The sequence below is a fragment of the Eubalaena glacialis genome, chromosome 16 (genome assembly GCF_028564815.1).
Source record: "Eubalaena glacialis isolate mEubGla1 chromosome 16, mEubGla1.1.hap2.+ XY, whole genome shotgun sequence".
In the NCBI taxonomy this organism is placed as follows: domain Eukaryota; kingdom Metazoa; phylum Chordata; class Mammalia; order Artiodactyla; family Balaenidae; genus Eubalaena; species Eubalaena glacialis.
Window position 1 is genome coordinate 76,257,800 of NC_083731.1, and position 19,840 is coordinate 76,277,639.

The following is a 19,840-nucleotide window of genomic DNA, read 5'->3' on the forward strand; positions in this document are numbered from 1 at the left end:
ACCATGCTACTAACATTTTCTTTCTTGAGAATGAAGTGGCTGAAAACTGAGAAGCAAGTTTAGGATATGAACCTGTTGTGACACATACAATTTGATCTACCTTTTAAAAGATTTTATTCAAAAGACTCAACCTACCTAAAACATGCTCATTTCAAAGCATGCTTGCTTCATGCCTGACATGGTGTCTTTTCCTTACAAATTGCATTGAAGCAGAATTAAATCATGACAATATCATTTCATTGTTTACAATGGAAGAAACAAAAGTTTCAAAGAGTGCTGTTTTTCACTGTTCAAATTCCACTCAGTTCTTACATACAAAGAGTATCTACATGTCATTAAATGTTCAGAGGATTAATTTACTTAATAAACTCAGGGATTCTATGAGTAAGTGCATGGTAGAGAAATGACTTGGTCTCTTTGTAAATAATCCATTTTGCTCATCTGTAAAAGAGTCAGTAACCACAGAGCAAAATGTTAAAACAACAACAAAAAGCTAGTAGGGAGAAAAGGAATAATTCCCTGCTAACACAAATACATTTTCTATTGCACTAAATACACCTTTCAGGTTACAGTTTTAAATGTTTAAAAAGAGTTATTCACTTCTGGCTGTTAGTTTGAATTACTGAAAAGATTTCACCTTTCTTTTTCTTAAACATGGCTATGTCCAATGAAAACAGTAGAAAGTTCCAACAACCCTTGGAAAATATGTCACCTATAAACCAATTTCCTCAGGATGTAAGCAAACTGAAGGAAAAGAAGAAAAATTAAGTGTGGTTAACAGTATAGCCTCAGATTTTAAGCAAAGTATAAAGAAAGTCAACAGATGTCCACATTTGATTTCAAGAAACACTTATCATAAGCTGGACTTTGCTGCCCTCTTTTGTATCAGGAATGTAACACAAGTACCAAAGGGCACCTCCCAGAAACAGCCTGAGAAGTAAGGGGGGTTTGTGTGGCTTGTTTTCCCACCTAGGTAGTGAACTGCTAGGGCAGAAGATGCTTGCCTAATTGTCTTCATACATTTGTTGTTTCGTACATTTTTGTTGTATAAATACATGTGATTTATTCTGACTTTTTAAAAAAGACTTGATTGATTTACTTTGTTGAGCCTGAGAGCAAAAATCTGAGTTTCCAGTTTTATTTACTTATTTTTACATCTTTATGGAGTATAATTGCTTTACAATGTTGTGTTAGTTTCTGCTGTAAAACAAAGTGAGTCAGCTATAAATATACGTATATCCCCATATCTCCTCCCTCTTGCGTCTCCCTCCCACCCTCGCTATCCCACCCCTCTAGGTGGACACAAAGCACCGAGCTGGTCTCCCTGTGCTATGTGGCTGCTTCCCACTAGCTATCTGTTTTACATTTGGTAGTGTATATATGTCCATGCCACTCTCTCACTTCGTCCCAGCTTCCCCTCTCCCCCTCCCCGTGTCCTCAAGTCCATTCTCTACGTCTGCATCTTAATTTCTGTCCTTGGATGGACCTAGGGTCTGTCATACAGAGTGAAGTAAGTCAAGAAGAGTTCCGTTCCAATGTTGGCTATCCAATCTATCCTGCTTTAAAATCCAATGTTTTAAAACCAACGAAGGCAAAACAAGTTAGGCCTTGATTGCTTTTAGCTTAACAGCCACATTGCTTGAAGTTGTCTTTTAATGTTATATGACCTGAGCACAAAGTATATAGGTCTCCTTTGCTTATCGTCAGACTGTATACATGGTTTCTTTGATGGACAAATATTCCATTTTAAAGACCCAATGTTGTAGTGGAGGTTAAGAAAGATACCTATAGCCTTCGGTTTTCTAACTTAGAACACCCTACCCCTTCCCCCTCAGAATAAATCTAGAAAGTAGAGGTGTAAAGAGATTCCATTTCTAATGCAAAAATATAGTTAGCTAGTTATTACTATCATTTGTACCCACCCACCATCTTAAAAGCCACATTAAAGGGGCTTCCCTGGTGGCACAGTGGTTGGGAATCCGCCTGCCAAAACAGGGGACACGGGTTCAAGCCCTGGTCCGGGAAGATCCCACATGCCGCGGGGCAACTCAGCCCGTGCGCCACAACTACTGAGACTGCACTCCAGAGCCCATGAGCCACAGCTACTGAGGCCTGTGCGCCTAGAGCCCGTGCTCCGCAGCAAGAGAGGCCACCGCAGAGAGGGGCCCGCGCACCGCAACTAGAGAAAGCCCATGCACAGCAACAAAGACCCAACGCAGCCAAAAAAAAAAAAAAAGCCACATTAAGTCTTCTAAGCAACCTCTAGCAATACTTACACACTTCAGCCCTCACTTCAACTGTGAACGAAGAGGATATACTCTCAACCTGTGACTTCATAATTGTTGAAATTCTTCAATGGAATAAGAAATTACAGACTGCTTCTACAACAATAAAATCAAACTTTAATTGGAAAATCAGACAATATTGCATTCTTTCCAAAACTTTTATTTTTATTTTTAAATACAAAATACAACACATTTCTCATTCAATTAATTTAACCAATTAATCCAAAGGAAAAAAGTGAGATACCATGATTACAAGTATGCTAATAAAATAAACACTTTTAGCAGGACACATGGAAACAATACTTTCAGCAAATTTTATAAAAATCTGGTATAAAACAAAGTTAAATACAACATTTTTGAAATGACAAAATCTAACCTATATTCTTTCAAAGAGACATTTGCACTTCTTGTCCTGGCTTGGAAACAAAACAAATAAAACCTCAAATTATTTCCTTTCATCCAAGTCGACTTGGCTAAACTGCATAAAGTTTGTGAGGATACGTTTTGAAAAAAAGCAATAAATGCAAAATTAAGGCAAAACTGATAGCTGGTATCAGGTAAAGAGCACATTTAGTAGGACCCTTGCTAATAAGATGACTTTAATGTACTCGGAGCTACAGATTTCAAAGGGCACATTTGCACCTATTGCACATCTGATCCTCACAGCCTTCCTGAAGGAGGAAAGGCAATGATGCTCCCATTTCACTGAAGAGAAAACTAAGGCAACTCACTTAGATCACACAGCTTGACCAGTGGCACAAACACACATCAATGGCCTTGGAACACAGGAGAGAGTTTCCTGCTGGTAGATTTACCTTCCTCACTGCATCAAGATATGACAAAAGTGTAAGTTCCTCGAGGTCTGGAAAACAGACCCCAGTTGTAACAGGTAACGAGGACAGTCAGCTCAAGATTTCTCACTTGCCATTCAATTTACAGTAAAACACTGAGATAAAGAGGGAGGCTGATATGAGAAAAGGCGAAGAATGATCTGAAAGGTTGTATATGGCAAGGTTCCTTCCAAACCTAGAATGAACTAGAAAAAACTGAACAAATGGTCTTATTGGGAGGCCAATATTCAAAGGGGTAAAAAAGAGACATAGAAATAGAAAGGTAGGAAATTCTTCATCTTAATAGCCCCAAGTGTTTGGCACACACTCTCACATAAATAATTCCAAAACTTCCTTGAGGTAGACAAACGTTAGAAATGGACAGAGTTCATGTAAAAAAAAGATGGATAGAAGGAAGGAAGGAAGGAAGGAAGGAAGGAAGGAAGGTGGCAGCACTGAGAGGAACTATTTTTAACGCTACCTTTAAAAACCATTCCAGTTATTTGTAAAAACCCCTTTGGGTAAAGTGCGTAGACGCTAGCCATTTTATTCCTACACTTAAAGGATGAAACTACGTATCCTACAGCTAAAGGACCAAAGCCAAGTTGGGCCTGTGAAAGAAAGGCTACCAAAGTTCCCAGCAGGCGTGCACTTTTCTTAACATCTGTACCTGGACGTCGTTCTCTCCTCCTCAGTTTTTCAAGTCAGAGCTCAAGCGGACCCCCTGCAAGGTCTCTCCATGCTTCGGACATAACACCCCTCCTTCTGAAAGTCCTGCTTCCCTGGCGCGTTGCTGTTGCCGTGTTTTGTGGACTCAAAGCTACTCAAAGGCACACAGACAGCCCTGCCTCCTCACTCCTGAACCTTCAGGACCTGGCACCCTGTGGGTTCTCGTTAATCAACACCCCATCTGACCCCATCTCTCAAGCACTTCATTTTTTACTAAGTGAATAAAGTGAAGGTTTGTGTTGTTTACGTGAAATTCAATAAATTATCCTGCAAACCCATTTTTATCCCTCTGTTCCCCGCCCCCAGGGAGAATGAGTCTATAGGGCAAATTACTGGGTTACCACCTTAGTCCCGCTTTCCCATCCCATTTTTCATTAGAGTTACGTTTCTTTCATTAAAATATCCTTACGCACTCATGTGTGAAACGAAGTCACAAGAATGCCCCAAAGTTGCAAATCTGAACTTCCACTTGAAAGACCTTCAGGGAAAGAAACAGTTACGAACCGAATTAAGAGAAATAGCTATTCACAGGGACGTATTTTTGTACTTGTTTTGCTCCAATTTCTGCTACATAGATGGCTCCAGTCTTCCCACTGACGTCTAAGAGATGAGGTGAGACCTGATCCGCCAGCTGGATCGTGCTGGTCACCGAACAGTCGCCAATGCTTCCTACCGGGGGCGCCGCCACGAGTAAGAGCCGGCTCAGATGCAGCTGGGCTACGATCAAGCGCTTCCCGTCGGGAGTAAATCTAAGGAGGAAGACATGTCACATAATCAACCGGGGCAAAGCTAACATAAATGTTTATTTTTTCAACATATGCATCCCCTACAGTGCTACACGACAGTGAGGACCTGCTTGCTGAAGGGTTCTTTCAAGGGGGCTTGAAAATTGATCTGATTCTGCTTCGCAGGGAACAAGAGATTTGTGATGACAGACTTAACCAAAGATTCGTTTACGTTTTTAAAATTAACAATACTGGAATATTACACAGAGATGAAACCAATGGAGAATCGGTGTCAGGCTGAGTCTGAAACTATAGACTCAAGATTTTTATTTTCATTCTCTGTTTAAAAATAAACTGCATCTCGAGGGCAGAGGATGTAGGAAGGTCCAGCCTTTATTATCTCTGATACTTGGATCCCACAGCGTGCTGGGAGTTTAACCGCATTCACGCTGCCTGGGATTTGAAATATGATTACGTGTTCTCTGAAAACTTCTTTCCTTCTCCTTTTTCCTTGATTAAAATTAACAGTAAATGTTTTAAACTTTCAGCTAGCTCTTCAGAGAAACTTAACATAAACCAAATGAAACAAGCATTTTAAAACAAAAAGAAACGATTACCTGACTGCAGAAGGTCCCTCTTCTGAGAAACAATTATTCCAAGCTCCTAACCACTCCCCCGTGTCTTTATCAAACACCTGAATTCTTTTATTGCCTCGGTCTGCCACCCACACCTGGGAACCCAAAGAAAGAAAAAGAAGAGGGGGAGAGAATGAATGTTTATTTTCATTAGTTTCATAAACACTCCCATTGAGGACTTAGAGGTCCTCAAAGAAGAGAATATTAAAAACCCCATTTTCAGATAAGAAACTCAAATGCAGAAAGGTTAAATACTTTGTTTTAAGCAGAGCTTACAATAAGCGAGAGAGCCACGTATGGCCATCTGTCTTAACCTGAAGCCTAGAATGCTCTACTATACTAAACATCTGGCTAACTAAAAAGCTGGAGTACTCCACTATAACGCAGAGGATCAGGAGACACCGAGAAGTGACAGCATTCATTCATTCCCTCCTCTAACGGCTGTCACTGAGTCCTGTTGACTTGCTGGTTCCTGGGCCAGCTAACAAGACAAAGACACAGAAAAGCAGCCCTGCTCTTTAGGAGCCCAGGCCAGTGGGAAGCCAGCTGTTCACTCGTATCGCATCATTAAACCTCTACCTGCTATTTACCAGGGTATGTCCGAAGTGCCAAACCGAAGTGCCAAACTAAAGAGGAAGCTTGGGAGATTTTAGTGACATATAAAGCCTGATAATGGGCTAACAGTAGGTTTAATTTAGGTTTGCTATAGGCTGTCATGAGTTCTTAAGGAAATTGTTATAAACAGGAAGGCAGATTGGACCTAAATGACATTTCGTGTACTATATTTGATGTATGCAACCTGTGGCATAGGTACAGGGTGGGTCAAATATGCTGACCTCTCCTTCCCCCTTTTGAGGATCCCTGGAGTTCTTGGATTTGTGGATTCAGGACTATTTCTTCAGGGTAACCCTGACTAAATCTTTGTCAATGCGTGTGAGTTTTGGTAGCCACTGAATTCATCTCTAGTCAGAAACAAAGAAAGAGAAAGACTCAGTGTATCACTTTAGAAAGGCTGTTGATCCCTGAGTAAGGTAATTTCTTAGATCTTTTCCTGATCTATGATTCTTTACTAAAGAGGAGTTTCCTTAAGGATTTTGGGATTACTGTCTTAGATAAGTGGCCAAGGAGGAAATACAATTTAGACCCTTGGATTGTATGACACTATAGGTTGTTAGCATTATCTTTCCTACTCAACAGATTTTTATTATGAGAAACCTGGTTTAAGAAACAACAAATCTAACTCTGGAACTAACAGACTTTTCACACAGGGTTGAGGTGATGATTAAATGAGTTAATCATGTCAAATGCCACAATAGCATTGCTGCTGTTGTTATAAAAACACAAGCGTCCAGAAATGAACACGCCCGTTTTTCATCACTTGGGGATGCTAGAGTATCCCCATCAAATGACCTCCAAGGACATTCCTCACCATGGTGAACTGACCTGGGTCTAGGTCTTGCCGACTCAGGAACTTGACCTTGTTCTTACCCCATGAGGGGAGTGGCTCATCAGGTTCAGGAGGGTAATGTGCAAAACCAGAATTCCAACTTTCTAGCTCCCAATTTACAGACAAGTTCATATGTTCAGTTATCTTCCTATCTACAATGGGAAATACTTGAAGATTTTATGATCAAAACATTCTCACTCTGTTAACATAGGAAGCCAAGTCATAATCAGAAGGTTGCTTGCTGAGCACAGAATCAGAAGTGGAAATGAATTAAATTTCTAATGGCGTGAAGCCAAGATAGTCTGATGCATCCACTGCACACCAAGGCATTCAGTCATTTAACAAATATGTAAGACGACTACTACGGGCTAGGCACTAACATAGAAAGCAGAAGGGATGCAGTTCCAGCCCTCATACTGCCTACACTCTTATTAGGGGAGGCAATTTAACCATCATCTTACAGTGTGATAGTTACTATAATGGGGACGTAAGGGCTGCTACAGGAAAACAGGTGGAGAAACTAATATAAAACATTTTGGGTGGGTTTGGTTACAGGAAGGTGCTTCCCAAAAGACATGTATGCTTAAAGGTGTGTAAAAGCAAAAGAGGTGGTAGTGGACAGACAGAGGTGGGAAAAAAAGAAATTGCAACTTGTTGGTTAAAGCTTTCTGTTCCTCAGAGTGGAGCTAGGTCACTTGGAGAACTAGAGTGCGCCTGGTCACTCCTTTTTTCAAGCTTCCAAGATTAACCTCTTCCATCTCCCTTTTGATCAACACGTTCTCAACACAACTCTTTTTTTTCAGGCAACTTCACTTATATCCTGTTCCATTATTTGCTTCTTCTATCCTTTAAGTGACAGAGGTGATCTATTTTGCTCATTTCTAAATATTTGGGGAACGTCATTATAGGACCCAAACATTTATAAGAGAGTATGTGGATATACCCAGAGGAATTGCCCAGACGTACCCAGATACACACATCCACTAACACACACACGTATCCAAATGTCTAGACACTCCCGTGTGCCCATATATCCATGCTCTGCACCACCCCCATATATGCAGACAGTCCACAGTGACGCTGTATATTTACCCGACCATCAGAATCAACTGTAACACTGTGAGGAATGCTGAACTTAGCAGGTCCTGTCCCATTTTCTCCATGTAGCCAAAGGATCATGAAATCTATAAACGGTACACATATATGGTCAGAACAACATATAGAATACCTTATGCATTTACATGTTATATTTTATGTCACAAGTTACAAACTATTCAGTTATACCCCCAGCTGATTATGTTTTCCTGGCTTTCTGTTTATACATCCATTTGACTAATTTGTATGCTTAAAAAAATTCTTTCCCTGTTTCAAGCAATTAATCTGCTTCTTTAATGACTGTTTCCACCTGAATTTTTCATAACTCAAAACCACTGTTTAGGGTTCATGTCAACCTCCTCCTGAAACTGGTTCCCCTTCATAACCAACCTGTTATTTGGTATTACCATTCCTCTGAGCTTAAAAATTATGTTTCTATAGGCTGTCTTATTTAATTCTCCTGTACTGAGTTGAAGGTGTCCCTCTCCCCAGCCCCACCAGAAAAAGATATGTCCAAGTCTCAATCTCCAGAGCTGTGAATGTGACCTTAATTGTATCTGCAAAGGCCCTATATCCAATAAGTTAGGGACCTTGAGATGAGGTGATTCTGGATTTAGAGCAGACCCTGAATCCAATGGCTAGTGCCCTTATAAGAGAAAGGAGGAGATCTGAGACAAAGAGACACACAGAGAAGAAGGAAATGTGAAGATAGAGGCAAAGACTGAAGTTATACTGAGTATCAGACAAATTAAATCCAACTTATTAAGTAACATTCTTATATTGGATTGGCCAAAAAGTTCCTTCAGTTTTCAAATATTGCAATAATACCACACAAAACTAAGCCACGTACCTTGGGACAATTTGATCAACCTGTTATTCAATCCTCCATCTCCATCCACAATGTAAATATCCCCTGTGTCTTCTACATATAATTCTGCAGGGTTATCAAACTGCAGGGGATTTAAACCAGTGCCTTTTTTGCCTGGGGTACCCAAAACTTGAACAAGATCACCAAAGGAATTGTATTTTTTAATAGTATGACCGTAGAGTCCTATAAAGATAGACATGCACATTTCAAAAATATAACCATTGTACAAACATTCACATTTTTCAAGTAAGCTGAGAGCAAAAATTTAACAGAATTAAATAGCAATAAAAAGTTAAAAGGCTCAGATAATTAAATGTTATATTTGACAAGCAATAGAGCTTCATTAGTTATAGCCAAATCTGTTCATGAATTAAAACCTCAGGCACTCCAAAATAAGTAGATTCTAAATCCAAATAAAGAAAACTGAAAAAAAAAAAAAATTGACTCCTTAAACAGAAGGCTCATGATGTAAAAGTACTGGTACACCATTTTCTTTTTTTAATCTTATGACCTTGAATAAGCATTACTTGTATAAGAAAATTAAGAAGGATCTGGAAAACGAACAACTTATATTTGAAAACTGTTATTCCAGTCATTCACGGGCAGATCTCCAATTTCAGTGGGTGACTGAAAAAGTTCTTTAAAATACAAACTTCTGTTTGTTTGTTTATAAAAGTCATTTATATCTATTCTTGTGTTGTGTTTTTTTTTATTGCGCTAACGTTGGTTTATAACAATACTGACTTTTTAAAGTTACATTTCTCCTAGTGGAAACAAATACAAAATTCAACCCATTAGCTTTTCTTTTCTAAGAAAGGAATAGATCTTTCCAAATCACCAGTATCTTATCTTCTCACACTGAAACTTCTTTGAGTTAAAATTATCTTACAAGCAAAAGTATAAAGTGGGATATTAACAAATAGGGAAAAACTATAAAGCAGTTAACAGAAACCAACTTGAAGGCATACCAACACCAACTAACTGGCAGGTATTCAAATCATAAATTGGAAACAATGGGCTCTCTGGAAATAAAGTGAATCAGCTTGCATTACAATCCCATCTTGACAATTGCATTTATTATTATACTTGCTTTGGAGACTTGAGATAAAGTCTGTAGCAATAATAAGAAAAGAAAACATTAAAGAAAGCAAGCTACAAAGTCTCTGAGGAATTAGAAAAGAAATATAATACCAGTAAATAATTTTTTTTTTAATGGCTATGATATGCAGCCATGTTTTTACTGAAGAGAATTTATTCTTCGAAATATAGGAAGGAATAGAAAAACTGTCTTCAGATCTGTGTGTGGAAAAACAAGCTATAATGGAAAGAATGAAGAGACCATGTGTGTTCTTTTTATTTCTGGGAACCAGTGAAGTATTTTATAAAAAAGGATCACATGAATGGAACGAATTAAAAAGTAATGGCCTCTTTTAACAGTGAATCCCGAAGAGGAAAAAAAAAAATCAAATTTCATAGAGTCTAACAATGAACTCAGAGATAACTTAGATTTTGGGAGGTTAACCAGAACCTTACCATCCAAAATACAGCTTTAAATAAATGGGTCACGGGGCTGAGGCTCAGAAATCTTTTGGGTTCTGAGAACAGATGTGGTAAGGGCACTTCTTACAAAAACTGAGACCTCTTTAATTCCAAAACGGTATCTGAATTAGCCAGAAGTGGGGAAACAGAAGGACCTTCAAGCCATGAACATAACTGGGACAAGTAAGACTAGAAATGTTTTAAGATCTCTTTCCTTCCTGAGATCCTAAGATAATACCAGGTTATCTCTTATACCATCTTGTCTTAAGCCACAAGCACAAGCCAACAGTTATCTCTGAAAACTTATCTCACAGTTTTAAGTTCAACTGTGCTTACTTTGTTTTGCAGCACATTCTACTAAAAATATTCGACAGAAGGAAGGTTTCAGACATGCTGAAGTCAGTGGGATTTCAGAAACATTAACACCAGCAGTTCCTGCAGATCTTGTAGTTTGGGCAAGAAAGCAGTTCTGGTTTCTCAGCATAATCTCACTCTCTCTCTTTTGTTTCACCTGGAATAATTTTTTTTCACTTTTTAAAGCATGTGGTTCAATAGCAAGAATTGAAGTCAAAGATTTTTCATTGTATTGTCACATGAGATCTGTTTAAACCTATTAGGCATTTAGCCTATTATAACTTCTGTTATCAGCATAATTTCTTTTGAAAGAGAAGTGGTAAAGGAAAACTAAAGGCAAGGACTCCATTCATTAGCTTTTAGAGATCGCTATTTTATTTTGCTTCACAGAAGAAGTTTAGAATTATCTAATCTAGGAAGAGCAACTGATATTTTAAAAGGCAAAAGCCCTGTGACAACTTAAAGGAAAGATCACAATAATCATACCCTCCTTGTTAAATGTCTTGATTCTACAGAAGTACAATATAAAGATTTAGAAACAAGCAATTTCACGAATCATTAAAGGAATTACAATTAGATTCGGCCACTCTGATTTTAAAATGGACAAGCAAGAACACGGGCAAAGCTGTGATTTCTAGCAAGATAATTTAATAGGTATTACTACACATACCACTTCCTACATCCGTGATCCAGACGGATTGTTCATGTGGTGTACTGGCTGCAAATATACCATGAGGTGTGTCAACTGTGTAATTCCAGGCTCGTAGGAAATATCCATCCTCTGTGAACACTAATACCTTTGGGATGTTATCCCCTCTCTGAAGGTATACAAAAATAACTGCTTAGATAGGATCACTTTTAAGGAAGCAATCTTTATTTTGGCAGAGAGAAACAAAAATTATAGGTTAACCGAAGAATTTAGTAACGTTTAAAAAACCATCTACAAAACCTTACAATATTAATCTCTACCGCGTTCAAAACCAAAGTATTAACTTTAACTCAAAAAACGAATTCCACAATTGGCGTGATAAAAACGTATACAGTTACTGAGTTCGGTGAGACAAGAAAACTGTTTTCTTTGTATTCATAACTTAAAAAAAAAAATCCCAACTTTACTTACTTGGGCTACGTAAACCAGTCCGTTGAGGGAGTCAACTGCAACACAAAATGTTGCTCCAGTAAAGTATTCTGAATACTTAGGCCAATCCACATCCAGCCGGTAAAGGGCTTCCTCAGCTCTCCAGGAAATTTTAAAAGCTAAGTGAAGATGTAGCGGGAGCTGGGAAAGAAGAGAAAATAAGGAAAATGGCGACGTACCATATTACAAACGTTTTAACGCTAAGGAACAGGCAACGCGTCGGCGCTTCGGCCCCCGGTGCACGTTTTGAGATGAACTAGTGAGAGAACCAGCTCCACCTCCATCCCAAGACTGTCTCCCCACCCTGCTATCCACACACCCGACAGCCATTTCCTCACTATCCAACTCACCCGAGAGGCACAAAAACGCGAATGGAAAACCAGAAACGCAAGAAAGAAGCCAGCGCCGGCTACGCACACCCAGAATCTCGCCATGACTAGACAGGAATCCTGGCAAGGGAGAAAGATCGGCAGGCGGCTGGGGGCCGCCCGGACAGCCTCAGGTCCACGCGGTTCGTCGCTGCACTGAGCTCCTAGCTCCAATACGCCTAGGAGAGAACCAGAAGGCAGCAAAGACCAGGGCGAAAGAAAATCAGAACTGGGGTTCCGGATTCCCAGCGCGTTCCCGCCGCCCGCCTCCCCCTCCCCATCCCCATGTCGCGTGCCCCGGGTTTACCCCGTGACCACCTTCGGACGGTCCACGCTGTGGACCTCTCCAGTCCGCCACAATCGGGGCGCCCGTAGATATGCCTTAACCACTCGACGTTCATTCTTTTAAATTCAGACCTAACAACCAAAAATTAGCACAATCAAACCTTAGAATTAAGGTTTGATTAATAACTTTCAGGCTCTGGGAAAGACTTCAACTTCATCCAATTCCGAGACACCCAGGCATCCGCTATGGACACCTACATTCCCACACCAGGACCCCTCCATAGGCTCTCCGCGAAGAGTGGCTTCAGCTGGCGGCGCAGAGTTGCGTTTACTCTGGCGCGACGGGCTCCGTTGAAGGACCCCACGAGCCGGGGGAAGCTTTGGGGGGTAACCAGGAAGGGCTCTTGGCGCCGTTGGCGCTGCGGTCTTCGGGAGTCCCCCTACCTGAGACCGTGCCCCCTTCGCCCGGCTCCCGGTACTAGCCGGCCGCCGGCCCGCTCCCGGAAGCGGTGGCAGCTGGTAACAAAGAGCTGCCAGGCCGCTGCTGCCCGGGCTACGGGACCCAGGAGTCCGGCGGAGCTGCTGGGAGTGAGCGCGAGGCGGGCCATGAGGCCAGGTTCGCGGCGGTGAGGGGCGGCCGGCGGCGGCCGAGGTGCAAGTGCGGGCCGAGAAGCCGGTGCTTCCCTCCTCGCCGCCCGCGGGATTCGGGGCGCGGGTGCCTCTGCTCTCCGGGCCGGTCCACTCGGGAAGGCGGCTTCCGGACCTTCCCCCGGCGGCGCCTGCCTTTGAGCTGCGGGGACCGACGCTCTGCCTCCGGCTACCGAACCCCGGGTTTCTCTTCCCCGAGGGGGTCCTGAAGCTTTGTGTAAAGAAGCTGGGGAAGCCTGACGGGTTTTGTTTTTAATAAAAAGTTTTTATGAGTCTCCATTTTTAGAAATTTTTGCAGAGTTTCAAGTACTCTACCTCTTCGCATTCTTTCTCCAGCTCCTTGAGTCTTTTTTTCTTCTCAGCTGTAAACATTTTTACTATCGGAGCGGACCAGGGATGAACGTTTTGTAATTGAAACTGTAACTCTTCTCGTCGAGATAGTAGTCAAGATGGACAAAAAGTCCTTTGAAACGGTGCTGGATGAAATTAGAAAGGTAATTGCACTTAATTCCTTAAATCTGTGAGCTACGAATTCTCGTGATTTATTCTCTGTGAGGGACTGCGTGCATATTGTGTAAAATACGGGTTTAAGGATTGCAAAACTGGTTGGAATTTTAACGTATAGAGTAGGAGTTTATATCTTGATATATTTCACGATACAAATAGAAATTATGTTAACGCTAAACTTCTTGAGAATCAGTGCGGTGTTGCGGATATTATATTCAGAGCCCCTGGTTCCGAAACCCGCTCTACAAATCTTTAATAGCTCTGTAGTTTCGGATAAGTGATTTTAATATTTCTGAACCGATTTCCTCATCTTTCAGTAACGTAAGAGTGAGTGAAAACTAGAGATGATAGCGTAGGGAGTTTCTTTAACGGTAGTTATTATTACAGGTTTTTAAAAGCTGAGTGTAGTATAAGCGGACTATATTTGTTGCCTGTGCCGGACAAAATTAGTGTCCTAATAAGTGTGGCATTAAGTTTAAAGTCATTCTTAGGAATGGGCTTCAAACACTCGCATTTCAAAACTTTTTTCTCCTGCTTTCAAGTTTTTGCTTCATTTTGAGGCTATTGTGCATAGCCTACCTCCCAGAATGAACCAAACAGCAAAAAATTTGGCATGTACCCTTGAGCCTAACACTATTTCAAGCGCAAAAAGTAAGACTTTACGAAGTTAAACCTAGAAGGACTGACTAACCATTCTTATGCTAATACAGGGTCCTTTGCTTAGAATTTCCGGGCAATTATCTCGCCATTTTCATATCTTTAAGACCCTTGATTGACGCGAAAAGACTTGTTACCTTGTGCTCTGGTGATTATTGTTTATTTCAGCTTACGAAGTTATTAATAAGATTGTTTGTGGACATGCTGTTTTTCTTCATTCTCTGTAAAGCAAAATGTTGTTTTCCTTCATCCTTTTTAAAGCTCTTTTTTCTTCGTCGAATTTGCCTGTTAGGTTAAATTTACATTTGTAAGGATATTGAGTGTTCTTTTTTTGAATGAAATTTCTGCTTTGGCAAACCCAATTTGTCCAACGAAAATTTGCAATAAAACATTAGCTTGCTAATTATATACTTAGAATTTGCCACAATTTGTTCATGAGCTGATGTTAAACTACTGTTTATGAGAAAATAATTTGTTCGGGTAGACCAGTCGATTTCTACTTTTGGAAGCTATAGAGTGTCGGTTTGCATATTCTCTCCCTTCTAAACTCTGGGAAGATGACATAGTAATTACTAATGAGGGGAATAGGAAATTTTCCAGAGATTAAAATCAAATACATAGCAACTTAAGTCCTTATTTCTGGTTTGAATTCAAAATATATCTTTTGCTGTCTATGCCAAATAATTAGATACATCAACATAGTATTAGGCTATTAAAATGGGATAAATATATAAGCATATCTAAGTGTGTGAATTACTGTTGGCTTTTTAAAAATTGCTCTCGGACTTTGTAAATGTAAGTCAGTTTAAACCAGGTAATATTTTCCTGAGTGTCACCGTTATGTCTGTAGGTAATACTGGCTGTCACTACTGTCATTTAAAACAAAGCTGTGTAAGAAGACACTAGAAAAAGAAATAGGAGGGGAGAAGAAAGGAGGGGGAAAAGCAATATTTAATTTGCTTTTTAAGAAGGGGGCAATAATAATAATAGTCATTTATTATTGAGCACTTAACTAAGTGTGTCTATTCTAAGCACTTTCTCCATGCGTTATTTGATTAGATCCTCCTAACAACCCTCATTTTACAGAGGGCAAATCTAGTATCTGAGGTTAACCAGCCAGCTCAAAGTTACCCACCTGGTGAGGGAGGAGACCACTGTTGAAAGTTGGGTAGCCTGACTCCTGAGTGCCATGGCGTTGTGCCTGGGGATACAGCCGGGCCTCTCAGGTGCTGATCAAAGAATTAAGACGTGACTTGGCATCAACACAATCCAGGATTTGGGCCAGAAACTTGCTTTTGATTGTGTCCAATAATGGCAGTAATACTCAAACTCCCAAGAGTACATTATCCAGAATACCGTTCCCTCCCCCTTTTCAGTGAAAATTCAGGTACTGAGCTCCCTGGATGTGTTTCTCTGTTGACTGGTTGTAGTATTTTCTCGTAGCAGAATGATGCATGTGAAAAGTACAGATATGATTGTTTTGTAGTGAATGCAAAGGGATTAGTTGATTTTTCTTTTTCTGGAGTGTAACTGACCTACAACACTGTCTGTGTTTCTGTATACTAGAAAATGACCACTACAATATGTCTGGTTACCATCTGTCACCATGCAAAGGGGATTAGTGGATTTTTAATGAGTAGTTGTTACCAAATTTTGATAGTCTGGTGTTTCCATCTGTAAGCTTAGCATATAGTTGCAAGGAGATCATACATGATTTCGTTCTGCTCTAGGTAGTGCTGGGTCAAGGCCATCGACTTCTCTCTGAACTTCCCTATTATGTGTCACATCTCCTCTTGACTATTTTAATCCTCACAGTAACAGGTGGGTAGTGATTGGTGAGGAGGCTCTCAGGGCAATTAAAATACCTTTCAGGGGCCGCGCTGCCAGCTAGTGTCAGGCGCACAGATTCGCTCCTGGGTTCATATCCCTGTAGAAATACTGAGAGCCTGGACGAGACCATGTCTTATCCATGTTTCTCTATCACTTAGCACATATAGGTGTGCAATAAATAATTATCTGATGAATGAGTAATGGGTAGTACGTTTAACCTTAAAAATGATGGTTTGTTGAATTTTGGATGCTTTAAAACTGCAATTACTTTTCCAGGAATACTTAATTTCTATTAATGTCAAATCATATCTCTTACAATTCTGTTCCCTTCCTTTGTAGGAGTGAGTAGGGAGGCCCAGGGGCTTTTCCTGCTGTCTCAGTGTATCCCTTACAGCATGGAACTTGGGAAGTAGAATGTCACATCACCATGGTGACTTTATTGGCCTCCTTGTGCCAGGGCTGTTTGAGTTGCTTAGGCAGTTTTGATATATGCATATGATTACATATATTCATTCTGTTTTTCTATGTTTTTTAGGCTGTTTTGACAGAGTACAAATTAAAAGCAATTGAATATGTGCACGGATATTTCTCCAGTGAACAGGTATTCCTTTATTTGTTTAATCAACAGCATTTTTTTTTTCCTTTTTTTTTTTTACACTGATGTTCTGATTAATGTCTTTACTTACCTGCTGGTCAAGTTCAGAATTGCTTTTACTTTGTTGCTGTGTTTATTCAGGAACTTTAGAAGCTTTCAGTTTTAGCAGAAAACTTTATATGATTTATAGTTGGGGTATTTTATAAGCATACCCACTTTCACCACGATATCATATGCTAACATGATTTTAAAATGCAGTGTCTGAAGAAAGCAGGTTGAAGTGTTTATATTCTGGGCACAGTATCATATGTTGTAAACTTCTAATGGTAAACATACCCAAAATTGTACAGTGTGAGTCAGTAATTGCAAAATTCACTACATTTTATAAAACTTGAACAAATGGTGATATATGTTCTTATATGAAGCCACTAAGTAAAAATTTTAGCAAATAAGAAAAAAATTAGTGTCTAATAAGTAGTTTCTGTAACTGCCAGAAGACTAATATTTTCAGTGTGGTAGTTTTGTGGGGGCTTTCACCCAACTTTAGGGGGAGTTTGCTGATTTTGAAAAACAGGTTTGCATGTATATACACACACACATATGCAGAGAGAGCTGGATTTCCAATAGATACTTGGAAAACACTTGGTAGAGAAATAGACCAGAAATGGAAATGTACATCTGAAGAACAGAAAGGGTTGGGAAGGTGAATAGGGTAGACAGTGGATGAATCTATAGATTGAGTTAGTAAATGCTCCAACTTTTCATCTGTTTCTCAAGACTTTCAAAACTTGAATAACTTTAAGCCTGTAGTTCTGCCTACTAAATTCCTCAAAGCTGCTTTGTGACTTGCACATGTTGCTGCCTATTTAATGAGGGTTTTTCAGCTATCCCATTACTTTTCAAAATCGCCTTATGCTTTTTTAAAAATTTAAATGTTTCAGAGAAAGATTTATAATTTCACATAGCTGATAGCTTTTCTTTCCTTCTCTTGTGTTTCTGTGTATATATGTGAAATTTTGTAGATAACTTCCTATTGTGGAAATTTAATGACTTTGCTAAAGTCATTAAAAATTTTATCAAGCTACTTTCTAAGTGTGACCTTCTAAGCTTATTATATTGATTATTATAATATAATAATCATACATGATAATTTATAAAGTTTTATGGTTGGTAAAGTCCCAGGTAGCATTTACTGTATATAGTAAAAACATTATCCTCATAAAAGTAAGGGCATACACTCTTAGAAAATTGTATAGAAAGTACCCACAATACTTGTTTGCTATTTATGTATCTCTCATTAAGGAGTGAAAAGTATTTTTATTCTTCTTCACAGACCACACCAGTTCCTAAGATTAACCTCGCTTTGTGGAATAATTGAAGCCTTAACACGTTTTTAGGAACTCACAGTAAAATAATTCATTAACCCAGATTTTATTACCCTCTCGTCTTGAGTCTTTTTTTCCCCTTTTGGGGTGTCCTTGGAGGCAGTGAACCCAGGTGGTGGTGACCACGCAGAGACTTCAGTGTTGTGGTCGTGGTGTCTGCTCACCTCTTCTTGGCTGTTGCACAGTATCTCCCTCATTCACTTGAACTTCGCTGGTGGTGGTGGGAGAGAGCCTGGCTGGCTGTGCTCTCAAAATGACTTACCATTTAGACGCTGCTGGCGTGATTCAGGGTGATTCTTACATTTTTAGGGAATAGATCTGTGGTCTGAGTAAGAGTAGTATGCCCTCCAGATGTGAGTTAAAGAGTAGAAGTTAGCGGACCTACACTAAACCACACCACTGAACACCCTTTTGTGATTGATTAAAACTTATTCTCCACTAAATGTTTTAAAACTTTCCATTCATACTATATATTCCTACGTGACGTTTTTATCTCCATCTAGTACTTTTCCAACTTTCCTTTTCTTCAGGTACTTTCTTCTTCCTGTACCTTATACTTTCCTTTACTCTAGACCAATGCTGTCCAAGACTTTCTGTGATGGTGGAAATGCTCTCTCTCTCTGCAGTAACCATCGTGGTAGCTACCAGCTTCATATGGCCGTTGAGCCCTTAAAATGTGGCTTGTGCCAGTAAGGAACAGAGTTTTTTATTTGATTTGATTTCAGTTGATTTAAATTTCAGTAGCTGCACTTGGCTACTCCATCAGCCCAGTCTGAACTCTGGTGTCATGCTCATGCCTCATCACCGGGGCCCAGGCAGCACACTTTGAATAGTAATTCAAAGTACTGAAATACTTCTTGGAGAAATGTTTGCAAACACATTGTCATTAGAGCTAAATTAGTTCTTTGCTTTCAGGTGGTTGATTTACTGAGATATTTCTCCTGGGCTGAGCCTCAGTTGAAGGCAATGAAAGCATTGCAGCATGTAAGTAATTTATTTTTCCTTAGAATGTAGAATTTAAGTATTTTGAATTCTCCCCTAGTTTTCTCTAATTCATCTCAAGTTGTAATTTGTTTGCATTAGGTCCTGACACTAAATTTCATTATACTTTGATTATCCAAAATAACTTTGTTAAAAAGTTACAACTTGTAAATTTAAATCGTATGTACTGTACTATTAAATTGTACAGGGTCCTAATTGGCAGATTGGAGTAGAAAATATTTATAGGCAAGCAAAACATAGGATTTGAATTCTTAAGTATTTTTATTTCCTTTTATTTTTGTATATCTTCACCCTCTTGTATTTAGTCTTAGAAGAATATTCAGACTGGTTTATACTTACATTTTTTAGACCAACACTGTCCAAATTAACTTTCAGCGATGATGGAAATGTTTTATATCGGCTCTATCCACTATGGTAACCACTGGCTACATGTGGCTTTTGTGCACTTAAAACGTGTCATCTGTCTGAGGAAGGGTATTTTTAAGGTATTATTTAATTTCAATTTAAACAGGCACACGTGTCTAGTGGCGACTTACTATATGGATAGCACAGCTCTAGAGCCTAGATTAACAGGCACCAAAGGCAAACAGGATCTGGCTGTATAGGAAGATTTTCCTGGCAGTATCAGGCATTGATAGCTTTAAGGAAATCTACAATCCTTAGCTTCCTAAACTAATTTGCCTAAGAAAGTGCTGGGTCTCTTAGTGCTTCTTCTCTTTAACAATTGCTTTTTTTCTGCTTTACCAAAAAAAAAAAAAAAAAAAAAAAAAAAAATGGTTGTCTCACCCGTCAGCTGGGGGTGAAAATCTTTCTCTAAGGACCAAAGAGACAATGCACTATCCTGAGAGGGAGAGCAAAACAGAGCTTCCGTAAGAAATACTGATGAGGACCTTGCCTTACGTTATCAGGACAACAAAC

The 19,840-nt window shown here is 39.6% G+C and overlaps 2 protein-coding genes across 5 annotated transcripts in view; one reads left to right on the forward strand and one right to left on the reverse strand.

Moving 5' to 3' along the window:
- Positions 1–2,549: 2,549 nt before the first annotated feature.
- Positions 2,550–12,371, reverse strand: NHLRC3 (NHL repeat containing 3). Of its 2 annotated transcripts, none has more exons than XM_061170722.1 (8): positions 12,321–12,371; positions 11,996–12,192; positions 11,628–11,786; positions 11,178–11,325; positions 8,597–8,797; positions 7,744–7,835; positions 5,187–5,299; positions 2,550–4,593 (listed from the first exon to the last, which is right to left on the reverse strand). In XM_061170722.1, exons 2-8 carry the CDS (start codon positions 12,077–12,079, stop codon positions 4,353–4,355), a joined length of 1,038 nt encoding a protein of 345 aa, XP_061026705.1. In that variant the 5' UTR covers positions 12,080–12,192; positions 12,321–12,371; the 3' UTR covers positions 2,550–4,352. The 2 variants fall into 2 exon arrangements, with proteins under 2 accessions (XP_061026705.1, XP_061026706.1); XM_061170723.1 differs by having other exon boundaries at positions 12,332–12,369.
- A 237-nt stretch (positions 12,372–12,608) lies between these two features.
- PROSER1 (proline and serine rich 1) overlaps positions 12,609–19,840 on the forward strand; it is a 30,171-nt gene continuing 22,939 nt past the window's right edge. Inside the window, exons 1-4 of one of the 3 annotated variants that reach the window (XM_061170627.1) lie at positions 12,609–12,914; positions 13,309–13,440; positions 16,476–16,541; positions 18,836–18,904. In XM_061170627.1, the coding sequence (XP_061026610.1) occupies positions 13,396–13,440; positions 16,476–16,541; positions 18,836–18,904 (180 nt within the window). In that variant the 5' untranslated portion in view covers positions 12,609–12,914; positions 13,309–13,395. Of the gene's footprint in view, positions 13,441–16,475; positions 16,542–18,835; positions 18,905–19,840 lie in introns of all 3 variants that reach the window. The other 2 variants (XM_061170628.1, XM_061170629.1) reach the window with 2 other exon arrangements.